The 13,443-nt window shown below is 39.3% G+C and overlaps 1 protein-coding gene across 4 annotated transcripts in view; it reads right to left on the reverse strand.

Moving 5' to 3' along the window:
* Positions 1-224: 224 nt before the first annotated feature.
* Positions 225-13,443, reverse strand: part of creb1b (cAMP responsive element binding protein 1b) — an 88,166-nt gene continuing 74,947 nt past the window's right edge. For all 4 annotated transcript variants that reach the window (XM_072578584.1, XM_072578585.1, XM_072578582.1 and 1 more), the window contains 4 exons: positions 13,148-13,287; positions 4,971-5,153; positions 2,713-2,869; positions 225-1,704 (listed from right to left, as the gene is read on the reverse strand). In XM_072578584.1, coding sequence (XP_072434685.1) covers positions 1,560-1,704; positions 2,713-2,869; positions 4,971-5,153; positions 13,148-13,287 — 625 coding nt within the window. In that variant the 3' untranslated portion in view covers positions 225-1,559. The remainder of the gene's footprint in view (positions 1,705-2,712; positions 2,870-4,970; positions 5,154-13,147; positions 13,288-13,443) is intronic.

The following is a 13,443-nucleotide window of genomic DNA, read 5'->3' on the forward strand; positions in this document are numbered from 1 at the left end:
TTACTATTTGACAGAAGCTAGAACTGCTTAACTTGCACGATTCAAATTACACAATGCACAGAGAAATTCTTAAATGGTCACTTAGGGTGGGCATTATCCTTCCTCCAAACATTGACCTTTTCGAAGTACTGGTGCGTAAAGTTCACTTTGTAACCTCCTTTGGAGCACGTTTTTTTTTGTAATATAACAGCTTCAGTATTAAAACAAAACAAAAAAAAATTAGATTGCTCTTTTAAAATTTGCACTGGGCTAGTTTATTTTGCAGGGTCAGGGGGTAGGGTGGGGTGGGGAGGGTGGAATCAAGGTGCTGAGCCTCAAATTGATGCAACAGCAATGCTCTCTCTACTGAGAGTGGTGAAGGGGTTGTATCACAAACCTTTAGCCTTTTCTAGTTCTATATTTTCCTTGCAGAGTCACACTTCTTTTAGAAATATATATACAGTATAAAAATGTAAAGTGTTATTAATACAGTGCAAAGGCATCAAACAAGGTGACCAGTTTCACAACAATTCGTCTGCCCCACCCAAAAAAAAAAATCAGCACTTTACACCCACTTCGTTCAGGGTGCTGTTTTACAGCATTAATTGGTTTTATGGTTCAGTCCCTCACATACTTTTTCTTGTTGAATGATAAATACACAACTTAACATTCCTTCCAGCCTCACGCAGGGGTTCAGTCAGCTCAGTTTGATTGACAGAACGGTCTGGCTGGATCACAACACCATTTAGAAAGAGAGAGGAAAATATATATATATATATAATATATATATGTATATAATGCAAACCAACACAACTTTTAAAATTTAAGCTCAGACTAAAAAATGTGATTAATTGAATGGCCAGTAAGCAAAGCAGTTTAGGTGCACAAGATCCACAACTCTGGATAAAAGGGATCTTCAGTTCCAACATAGGCCAACCCCTCTGATGCAACATTATATGGTGTGGTTTTGTATTGTCGCTGGGTTGCAATCTGATGCATCGTACAAATGGCTTGGTGAGAAGACGACTGCATAGCCATCCGCGTTGCCTCACGAGTGTGTGCCTTTAACTGTACAGGCCCGAAGGTGCCACAAAAACAAGGTTGAGGCGACACAACTCTTACCCCAAAGGGATGATTGCAGCAACATTGCACCCCAGAGCAACAAGGAGAAGAGAAAAAAAAGAATGATGGGGGTGGAGGAGGGAGGTGAAAAAGACATTCTATAAACGAAAATGTTTGCTTGTGATCTTTCCTGGTCACGCTAGACAAGGATTTTTTTGTACCGATAAGTTAGTTTGTATATAAAAATGTTCATGTGAAAAAAAAATTGCCCAAACCAGGTTCCACGCTATCTTGAGTTTGGAACAGAGAAAGATTTGACCAGGCTGGATCCCACGATCCGATGCATGATCCCCTGGTGCATGGGCATGCAGCTGCCGGAACTGCATCCATGCAGTTTTTTTAAACTTTTTTTTCCCATGGAGGAGAAATCGTTAGAAAAGGTAGCAGAGTCGCCCAGCTCATGCCAATAGTCTTTTGGGGCAAGTCTGTTAATCATTCGCAGGAATGACAATGGCGTGCTAGTCGGATTTATGGCAATACAGGTCTTTGAGTGCCTTCAGTTCCTCAATGAGCGTCTTGTTTTGATTTTCCAGAACAGCAACCCGATTCTCCAAGCATTTCACATATTCTTTCTTCTTGCGACGGCACTCTCGAGCTGCTTCCCTGAAAAATGTGGAAAAAGCAAGAAATCAGTACAAGCAGACAACATTACTCCCTGCTCCCTTTCCTTCATATCCCCAACTTAAAGCAGGGACTCAAGCTGACATGTTCCGCAAACCCTACCACTCTCAAGACTGTGATGCTTGTTAACTCTTGACTGCTTGTTTCATCTCACCATGAGCAACCCTGTCTTCAGGCGTCCAGGTCATAAGCCCTGGAATGTCTTTCCTAAACGTCTTCCTTTTCTGCTTTAAATAACTCTTTAGAATCAAAATGAATGAGTTTGACAATTTAAATACAATACATTTAACAGATTTGGTACCACGTTCACTGTAGAAGAGAAAACTAAAGGAAACTATATTGACATAGAAACTAAATTGAGAGGGACAAATGGGAAAAATTTTTTTGGTTGCGATTTCAGCAACAAGGAGTAATCAATTTAAAACAAAAAAAGTGGGAAAACACATTCATGTAATTTCTTTTTAAGAAATGTTCATTTACAGGGGATTTTTAGCCACAGGGAATATCTCAGTCAGACCCTATTAAATCTTCTATGCAGGGACAGATAACAGTAAGACAGATTCAATTTACTTTAGCCAAAAGTTGGCAGAGACAAGCCTGGCTGAATAGTTCTCTGCAGCACCATGGACTAGTACCGTCCGATATCAAATAAATGTTGAGCATGTCGGACATCACAGCGAAATCTTATTTTCCTCTCATCTGATGCTTGCACTCTGCCATTGCCACAGGATTCATGATTTAGCGATGAAGACCAGGAGGTCGAGCTAAATGACTCGACTATAAGGATGGTAAGACCAATTGCAGCAACTGTTGTCTCAGGTGAGATCAGTGTAACTAGCACAGAGCTAAGACGTGGTTACGCCAGGTAGTACTTTGATCCATCAACAACCCCCACCCACCACTGTCACAAATTTCTTTTAGCTGACCTGAAAGGTCATTCCAATGAGGACAGAGCCAGCAGTTTACAGGATCAAAGGAAAGGGAAACTACCTGTTTTTCATGAGGCGGATTTCACGTTTACGAGTGGTTTCTTCAGCATTCTGGGGCTGGCTTTGCAGGACTGGTGAAGATGCCATAACCATTCCCTGGCCAGCAGTGGAGTTAGGAGTTGTACGGATCTGATAGGTTTGGACATCTCCAGCAGCACCTGAGTAGAAAAAAAGATTAACATCAAGAGACAACAGGCATACAGATGTTAACTTTGTTAATATCCGAACACATTAATTGGGGTCGGTTAGCTCAGTGAGCTCAACAGCTGGTTTGCGATGCAGTAGCATTGGCTCAGGCTACCAGAAAAGATCCCACCTGCTCAACCCCACCCCTCACCAGAGGTACAATGACCCTCAGGTTAAACTCATTACTAGTCATTTTTATCTAATCAGAGAGCAGCCCTATGATCCTCTGGGACTATGGCGACTTTTCCTTTGCATTGATACTACAGACAACTGGTTAGCACATCTCTGATTACTAATTACTTAAGGAACTCCATTTATCCAGATCAGAATTCTACAACTACTTACTTCTGAATGTTGAATTTCTTCATTTATTTTCTTGAGTACTTAACATGTAGTGCCTGCAACAGACTTGGGCTGGGGGTGTAAATGTACTGTGTTATACTTAAGTCAGGAGTTTAATTTTGTTCTGAGCCCTAGCATTTCAGATTACCTGAGTGGTATGTGCTCTCATATCCGGGACCCAGTATTAATCCAATTAATGGCACTGTTTTCAGTTCAAGGCCGCAGTCACTTGCTTTAATGGTGTCAATGATACAAGGCTGAATAAAGTCCAATCTTAATATTTTTCATTTTTTTGTGCTGAGCTATTAGATTATAACCATGCCGTGATGCCCTGGGACTAGCAAGGTTAAAATGATAACCACCAGTCCTCACAGAAACCCTGTGTGGAAACAGGCCATTCGGCCCATCAATTCCACACTGACACTCCGAAGGGCAGCCCACCCCCTACCCTGTCCCCATAACCCTGCATTTCCCATGGCTAATACACCGAGCCAGCATGCATTGGGCAATTTAGCATGGCCGATCCACCTAAGCTGCACATCTTTCGACTGTGGAAGAAAACTGGTGCACCTGGAGGAAACCCATGCAGACACCGGTAGAACGTGAAAACTCCATAGAAAGTCACTTGAGGGTGGAATTGACCCCAAACCCCTTGCGCTGAGAGACAGCAGTGCTAACCACTGAGCGACCGTGCTGCTCCCTTGTTAGAGACTGCACATTACCTCAATTCCCTCATCCACTCCAAGCTAATTTCTTTCATGTGATCAGACTTTTGCTTTTTCAATCAAATGATCATCTCTCGGTGACTTGTCCCACCACCATGCACTATAAATAGCTCACTTAACTGAGGCAACTTTTTGTTACTTCACAACATTACCTGTGGCAAACAATCTTTCTTTAAAAGGTCCACTCTCAATTCATCAATTTACCACCTTAGATATATAATTTTCCTTTTCTTGAAAGTGTCTTTGTTTGCCAACTACATTCCCATTGTTCCAGAATTCTTTCAGTCAGTTTTTAAGGAAACAATATGTCACAAAGTTTTGAGGGCCATTACAGCTAAGCCTTCATGATCCATGGTTACTTCCACTTGTATTTAGCTGCTACATTTCAAAGAAAAATTTAAATGAGGAGTTGAAAATATTAAAATGTTGTGACAGCCGATACAGAATATAATTCTTGCTACTGCCTTTATCTGGCTCCACCAAGCTTTATTCAAAATGCACAAACATCACTTAATGCTTATACTCCATTAACATACTGCTGCTAATCTCATTGAGGAAAAGTACATTTTCAACATTAACCTGATTGATAACGGAAAATGCAGCTGCCTCTTTGCAAAGCTCTTCACCATATGACAAAACCAATACTTGAACCGAGTTTGTAAAAGTTCTATTGATATATTGGCCACAGAATCACACAATATAAACTTAAGACTTGCAATATTTTTCATGTCAGGTTCCTGCTTTCGGCTGCGCATCACTGTGCTGTAGTACACACTGGTATTATTAAACATCGTGACATTTTTCTTAGCACCAAATTGAATGATTCAACAAAGCTCAGACAAGTATCCACCATCTCAACAGAATGGCCTCTGGCAAAAGCGATCTCAATCTAATTCTTTAGACTTGCAGGCTCCACAGCAAATTAGTCTATCAGAGGCACGCTTTCGGCATTGTAGGAGAAACGGAAACCTTTTGTTAGTGAAAAGCACCTGACAAAACAACTCACCTTGTACAAGCACTTGGCTGCCTGGCACAAAGATTTGCTGTCCATCAGGGCTCTGTGCATACTGTACAATGGCTGCTCCACCCTGGGCTGTAGCTGCATTGGTCATTGTTAGTGTCTGGAGTCCTTGCACTCCATCTGTACCATTGTTGGCCAGCTGAATTGCTCCCCCCTGTGTGATAGCAACTGACAAGAGTAAAGTACAAGGTCAATGGAAGCATTAAATAAAATACAAGAACTTAAAATCACAACAACTTTGCAAAGCCTCTTTGTCACACTGTATATTTCTGCAATGTCTCTATTAGTTAAAATTTCAATCAGCAACAATAAAAAATGTACTACATGAATACAAGTTAACACATTAAAAAGCTGAGGTGCTTTACAGCAGTGTCATTGGAGACTAAGGAGATATTAGGATAAGTGGTCAAACGCTCGATCAAAGACAGGAAGGTGTCAAGGAATTCCTTAAAGGAAGGGAAAAAAGTTCAAGGTGGCAAGGTTTAGAAAAGGGAATTCCAAACCTTCGAACCAAGGCAGCTTAAGCCACCAATGCCAAAACAGGGAGAAATGGCAATGCACACGAAGACAGAACTGGAACATTGTATTAACAAACCAGAATATTGTCAGAAAACAAACATCTATTGAAAGTTTCAAGTACGGGCTCTACATAAAAGCATTAAATGTTACATCTAATATTAAAAGTAGGCAGGTTTCATTTAGCTGTTAATAGGGAGCAATGCAAGACCTTCTCTTCAACTTTCCTGGTGCTTCAACCAGATAGAGAAGTGTTCAACCCATAAAGTGTTCTCAGCACTGGACTGCTCCACTTCCAGCTGGATTGGATAGATTATCAATGACAATTTTTATTTGGACTCCCTTCTCAAGCACAATTTGAGAAATCCAAGTTGGCTAGAAGGTTAATAGGAGAGAAGAGGTTGATTTGAACTGAGGGTTGACAATGGCACCTCCAGGCATTTGCACTAATCCTCTTAAGAACATGATACAAGAAGAATGCACGTTGACCATTCACTATGGAGGAACTGGGATTGTCTTCCTTAGAGCAAAGAGAATCAAGGGGAATTTTTAAAAATTCACTCATGGGATGTGAGCATCTCTGGCTTGGGTTCTGGTCTAAACCAGAAGTGTCATACTGAAGATAATTAACAAAAAAAAACCAAAAAGGAATGGGAACCAGGAGACTTTTGTTATGAAGCAACTTGTGACTTGGAACACACTGGTGTCTGATAAAAAGGTGCTGGAAGCAGTTTAATAGTAACTTTCAAGAGGGAAATGGAAACACTTTCAGGGCTAATTGGCCCTTTCAGAGATATGTCATGGGGATAATGGGCTGAAAGGTCTCTATCAATGCTTACATTCTACAACATTTATATTACAATGGCCACTAAATTCACAATAACTGTGGATTGTGACCGCGTGATCATATAATTATCTATCATTGTCAATACAGTTACTGTACTAACAGCCCAGACCTAATTTATTTATTAGGATGAGCTGTCACAATCATCTTTACTTCCAAAGTTACCAGTCGATTCTAAATTTTTGAAGCGAGAAACAGTGGCTGTGAAAATCTTGCCAAGTTCCTGCCCTACATAGCTACATTCGACAAAATAAACTGAACATTGTGTTATAAATATCTCGTGTTCATTACATCTGAAGCAGACACCGCAACTTGGGTGGGACAAATAGATTTTTGTAATACAAAGACAGAGATTAAGGTCTGTGAAGGTAGAAAGTAATGCTCATTTACCATTAGAATAAGTTTATATGGTTTGTAATCTGGTTTCTCAGAAACACCCCAGTGTGGCTCACAATTAACAATCTGCTTTTTAGCAAACTGCTTGTTGAATACAAACATATGGAAAATTAGTCAGGAAAAGCCCCAGCAGTCTATTAATTAAAAGCAAAATACCACGGATGCCAAAATATGAAATAAAAACAGAAAACTCTGGATAAATTCAGTAGATCTGGTAAAATCTGTGGAGACAGAAACAAAGTTAATGTTTCAAGTGCAAAGACTCATTTTTTTGGATCAAATCAATATATTAAGTTGTGTTACGGCGTCGTTTCGCACATATCAAGGTACCACAAATAGCAGCAAAACGATTTACAAGTCAAAATTTTTTTGGTGGCCCTTATGACATCATGTGTGGAGAAATAGAAAATGCTGGAATCACTCCAAGGATCTGAAACATCTGCAGAGAGGAAAATGGATTTAACTTTTTAGATTGATGACTTTTGTTAAATGACTTTTGACATTTAGTAGATGTGCCACACCATGTGCAGGAAAACTGAGATCAAATAACCAACAAATATTTCCACTCTGTAGGGATTAAAAACACCTTATAAATTTATTTTGTAAATCAGTAATGCAGCTAACCACATTTGCATGCCCAATTAGTCATATGTATTTTACATGCATATTCTTTGGCCCTCTCTGCCCCTTGTCATTTCAAATAACATACCCAACTGAGTTCACTCCCTTCACCATTTTGAAAACCTTAATTCTATATCTTTAGAATATGATTGAAGGTCATGTCAAATTTACACAGAAGCTTCAATGGACAATAGGTAGAGCAGTGTGGCAGAGTTCTAATCTACAACATTAGAAATTATAAGGCATGCCAGCAGAAGTAGACCATTCAACCTGTCGAATCTACCCCACCACTCAGTGAGATCGTGACTCATCTGAAAGCCCTCAACTCCACTTTCCTGACTTTTTCCCACAATCCTTGATTCCCTTCCTGATTACAAATATGTCTCATTCAACAAATACACTTATTGAACCAGCCTCTACAGTGAACAATTCCACAGAATCACCACACTCAGAAGAAATTTACCTTTATTTCTGTCTTTAATGGGCAACCCTTATTCTGAGATTATGGCCTCTAGTCCTAGACTTTGCTGCAAGGGAAAACAATGTGCATCTATCCTGTCAAGCCCAATAACCTTGCATGTTTCAACAAAGTTGCCTCTCATTTTTAAAATAATCCAATGAGTACAGGTCCATTTTACTCAGCCTCTCTCCATAAGACAGACCCTCCAAACACAGTGTCAGCCTTGTAAATCTTCTCTTGACTATGTTTCATGGCACTATATCTTTCCTTAAGGGGCCAAAAACTGTTCATAGATCCCAGCTGTGGTATGACTAGTACCTTGTATAACTTGAGTAAACCTCCTTACTTTTACACTTTATTCCCATTGAAAACAAAGGCCAACATTCCATTTGCCTTCTCTATTACCACTAAACGTAATCATTTTTTGTGACTCATGCATAAGGACTCTCAACTGCCCCTGTAGCTTTGTCATCTTTCTTCAGTTAAATAACATTCAGATTCTGTTCTTCCTGCCAAAAATCATATTTTTGTATATTGCACTCCAATGGTCAATTTTTTTGACCACTTGCCTAACCTGCTCACGTTCCTCTGCAGATTCTGTCATTCTCACCACTTGCTTTCCCACCTACATTTGGGTAATCTGTAAACCTAGCTATAGTGCATTCTCTTTCCTCAAGCACGTTACCAATGAATATTGTGGCCCCTGCACTGATCCCTGTGGCAGCTTGCTACTTCCAGATTGCCATCCAAGGGATTTATTGGTCTTTAGCTGCATTAGTTTCCCTCACACTTTTTCTCTAGTGATAGTTATTGTATTTATTTCCGCTGCTCCCTTTGTCCCTTGATTGCATAGTAATTTTTAGAATGCTTTTAGAGTCTTCTACTGTGAAGACTCATCTGCCATTTCCTGGTTACCAATTAGTATTTTCCCAGCATCATTCTCAAATGGATCAATGCTCACTTTGGCTTCCCTCTCCCTTTACATTCCTTCATTTTATACTCTTGCTGTCCATCTTGATAGTACTCTCAAGTTTATCCTCAAAGTTTATTTTCTGCCCCTTTCTTTGACATCTTTTTGTTATTTTTTAAAAATTCCCAATCCTCTGGCTTACCACTAATCTTTGCCACATTGTATGCTTTAAAAAAAAATTACACTATCATTAGCTTTCCTGGTTAACCACAGTGGCCTATCCCATTCCTAGAATCCATGATCCTTACTGGGATAAATCTTTTCTGCTGCATCTCAAACTATTTTCTTACATGTCTACAATTGGTCCTCAACTGATTTTGCTGCTAAACTCTTCCCAGTCTGCTCTAGCCAGCTCTGCCCTCATTCCTTTGAAATTACCTTCATTTAAGTTCAGTACAATTCTTTTGACCCAAGTCCTTCGTCTCTAACTAAATGTTAAATTTTACCATGTTATGGTCACTGTTTTATTCTGACATCATAAATGAAACATGCCTCCTTACAGATCACTAGATCCAAAATAACCTGGTCCACAACATATTGTTCTAGGAAACTATACCAAATTAAGGAAGACAATAGTCTAGTGGATTATCATTGGACTATTAATACAGAGACTCAGGTAATGTTCTGGGGACATGGGTTCAAATTCCACCATAGCGAATGGTGAAATTCCAATTCAACTAAAAGAAAATCTGGAATTAACAGTCTAACGATGACCCACCTGGGTCATTAATATTCTTTAAGGAAGGAAACTATAGCCCTTTCCTGGTCGGGCCTATATGTTACTCCAGTCCCACAGCAATATGGTTGACTCTTAAGGGCAATTAGGGATGGGCAACAAATGCTATCCTGTGAATAGATAAAGTAAAAAAGTACGCACTATAGCCTCTTCCTGTTGGCTACCTCTATTAATCTGACTAGCCCAATCTACATGATCAAAGTCACTTGTGATTAATGCACTGCCTTTGTTACTTGCCTTCATTGTCAACACTATCAATGTCACCTTCCCTTTTTCATTTCTTGCTCTTGTACTTATTCCATCCTGTACCAACTCTACCCCACTATCCTTTATGTCTGTTTACAAAAGTCACTGAATATTTAGTTCCCAGCATTGATCTCACTGTACCAATGTCTCTGTAAAAGCTGTAAGATCATAGCTATCAACCTGTAAATTCAGTTATTTGGTTATGAACACTAATTAAATATACCTTACAGTTACCCATTACACCAGAAGAGGGTATAACCATCAGAAAACATAATAGACTGGGGCTCTGACAGAGGTGACTTGATAGAACTAGAGGCATGGAGTCATACAGCATGGAAACAGACCCTTTGGTCCAACCCGTCTATGTTGAACATAATGACAAACTAAACTAGCCCCACTTACGTGCTCCTGGACCATATCCCTCCAAACCTTTCCTATTCATGTACTTACCTAATGTCTTTTAAACACTAAGTGCACTACACCCTCCACTTCCTCAGGAAGTTCACTCCACATGCGAACCACCTTCTGTGTAAACAAAAACCTTGCCCCTCATGTCCTTTCTAAAATCTCTCTCCTCTCATCTTAAAAATGTGTCCCCAATCTTGAAGTTCCCCCTCTTAGTGAAAGCATAGCTACCATTAACTCGATGCTCACTGAAATGTAGTTCAACATTAGTGGCTGAAGTAGAACAAAACAAAACCAAAGTAACAGTTAATGGTGTCCAATTGCCATTCACTATTACTGTTCATTATTGCTGTCAGGTTATGAATTTTGTTTCTGAGAAGAAATGTGGACACGTAATATAGGTCCAATGATACAACTTTGAGGATGTACACAAACAGAGGGACCTGGAGGTTCACATGCATGAATTTCTGAAGGTGGCCAGGCAATTCTTTTAAAATTTAAAGATGTTTGATAGGGTAGGCCCAAACGTTTTCACAAGTAGGGGATTCCAAACTTAAAAGTAATGTATTATGAAAGACACTAAAACGAAACTGCAATTAATTCACAAAGGCTCTACCAACACAGAATTTAGAATACAGAACTTGCCACACATTAAGTTAAGGTGAAAGGCACTAAACAATTTAAGGTGAAGTTAGATATGTGCGCACCCAGGATATTCTAATAGTTCAAAGTTTGAGAGAAGATTTGTAGCTCGGGTGCTCGTTGCTGTGGTTCTGTTCGCCGAGCTGGGAATTTGTGTTGCAGACGTTTCGTCCCCTGTCCAGGTGACATCCTCAGTGCTTGGGAGCCTCCTGTGAAGCGCTTCTGTGATCTTTCCTCCAGCATTTGTAGTGGCTTGAATCTGCCACTTCCGGTTGTCAGTTTCATGGAAGTGGGTTCAAGGTATTAACAAAGTCAATGTCAGATAAGACAGGTAAGGATAAAGGCTACAAAAATAAGGACAAAATCTAAGGCTCTATCTCTGAATACAGACAGCTAACCAGAACAGAACAGATGAAATGACAGCACAGATAGAAGTACAATTTGATTGCCGATACAGAGGCTAGGATACAGGATGATATAAATCAGGGCCTAAATATTGTAGGACATGTTATTTAAGAAGAAGAGAAAGCCAAATAAGTTGGAGGGAGGGATGACTCTTAATTAATGATGGCAGTTACAAAACAGAAACAATTGCAGAAACTCAGGTAACCATGCTATAGATGTAGTTTGGGTACAGATGAAAAGAAAGCAAGTAGCTACTTGTGGGAGTGTTCTGAGGCAGTAAATGTGTGCTGTGGTTGAAATGAAACCACTGTACTTAGACTTCCATTATTTAGATGTGAAAGTACCAATTCAATGCTTACTGCGAAAACGAAAGGTTTATGGCATCGGAGGTATCATATTGGCAAGGATAGAAGATAGACTAGATAACAGGAAGTAGAAGACAAATGTGTCATTTTCTGGTTGGTAAAATATAACAAGTGATGGTATGTCACGGGGATCACAGCTTCAACTTCTTACACTTCATATAAATTATTGGATGAAGAGAACCAAAGACAACACAGAGATAGGTTGGAAACTAAATTTTAAAGAGAAGATAAGGATGTTCCAAAAAGATTTGGATGTGTCAGGTGAGTGGGCAAAGATCTAGCAAATTGTGTACAATATGGGAAAATGTAAAATTCTTCATTTTGACAGGAAGAATATATCAAAAATAGTATATCATCTAAATCTCTCCAGAGAGAGATTGCAGAGTTTTGAGATGCAAAAGGATCTGGGTGCCCTAATGCATGAATCCCAAAAGGTTACTATGCAGGTGATGAAACTGTATATTGTTTGGGAACTCTGTTCTAAAGCAGTGTTAAAATGGATTTTTTGGTTGAAACCTTGCATGTGTGATTTTTAATTTAAAAGATATCAATAAACATTTTTTGAACGGACAGTCTAAAACAGCTTTCCAACAAAACATGTGACTTAAGTTAAATAATTAGCCAGTTACCTGTGAAGATAACTGTAAAGTGCTTACTGAGTGAAACCTTTACAAAATGCAGAGATAGATGGCCACAGTACATGCCTAGCAGTTCAGAAGATTCATTCCAGATAACTGGCAATTTAAAAAAACAATAGCCTGTGGAAGTTTCCAGGCCATCAGACCAAAAAGATGTGTTAAGCTGTCTTGGATTCAGTGAGAAATGTCAGTTAGTTAGTCTGCGCCTTGTGTATCGCCGATAGAGAGATAGATAGAGAGAATCACAGCTGGTGAATGCGCAGAGTTGACAATGCCTTTGACCCTCATCAGTTGATAAGACATTTTAAAGCTTTTATAACAGTGATAATAATTCACTCAGGTTAAGTATATGTAAAGGATATGGCTTTTATTGGCTGTTTGAGAAGACCTTTAAAATTGTTAATTGTATATAGTTTTTGGGGTACCTTTCCATTAAACAAAAAGGGACAAAGTGGCCCTTGAAAGGGTGCTCGTGGAAATGATGTTCCTTTTTGGTAGTACAACCTAGTCCTCGGGATTACTGTTTCAAAATAAGTCGTCACCTATTTAAGATGAAGAAAAAGATAACTTTTTCCACAGAGGGTCATAAGTCTTTGCAAGTTCACACTCAAAAGGTAACAGAAGTGGAATATTTTTAAGGCAATGATAGACAGATTCTTGATAATCAAGTGGATGAAAGGATTAATTAGGATTAGGGAGGAATGTGGAGTAACCAGATCAGCCATGATCTTAACGAATAGCAGAGCAGGCTCAAGGGTCGGAGTGGTATATTCCAGCTTCTCATGTGTAGTCATATGTAAATGAAACAAAAATGCAGCCCAGCAATATACACACACCTCTGCTGATATAAAGTTCCTAGCCACAACAGTAATCAATTGGTAATGTTTCTTTCAGGTTGGAATTGAAGTGTGCACATACTGTATTGTCCGCTGCTCGTCTGATAGATGGGTGTCTGCATCGTCATTGTAGTAACGGTTGAGACAGACTCTTCTTCTGATTTCTCCTCATCGATTCTTGGCACACCAGGGGGATCAGAAGAAAGTTCATTCAGGATTTTCCTTAAAAGTGAATGCAACAAGATAATTTATCAAAAGGAACAAAAGAAAATCTCAATAAAACAGACTCAAGCTAAAATACAGATGCACTAAAATGTATCCTACCAAACTAAACAAAACATTAAACATCTTACTTCTGTGGTAGGCAAAGTAATGGAA

The sequence above is a fragment of the Chiloscyllium punctatum genome, chromosome 10 (assembly GCF_047496795.1).
Source record: "Chiloscyllium punctatum isolate Juve2018m chromosome 10, sChiPun1.3, whole genome shotgun sequence".
Taxonomy (NCBI): domain Eukaryota; kingdom Metazoa; phylum Chordata; class Chondrichthyes; order Orectolobiformes; family Hemiscylliidae; genus Chiloscyllium; species Chiloscyllium punctatum.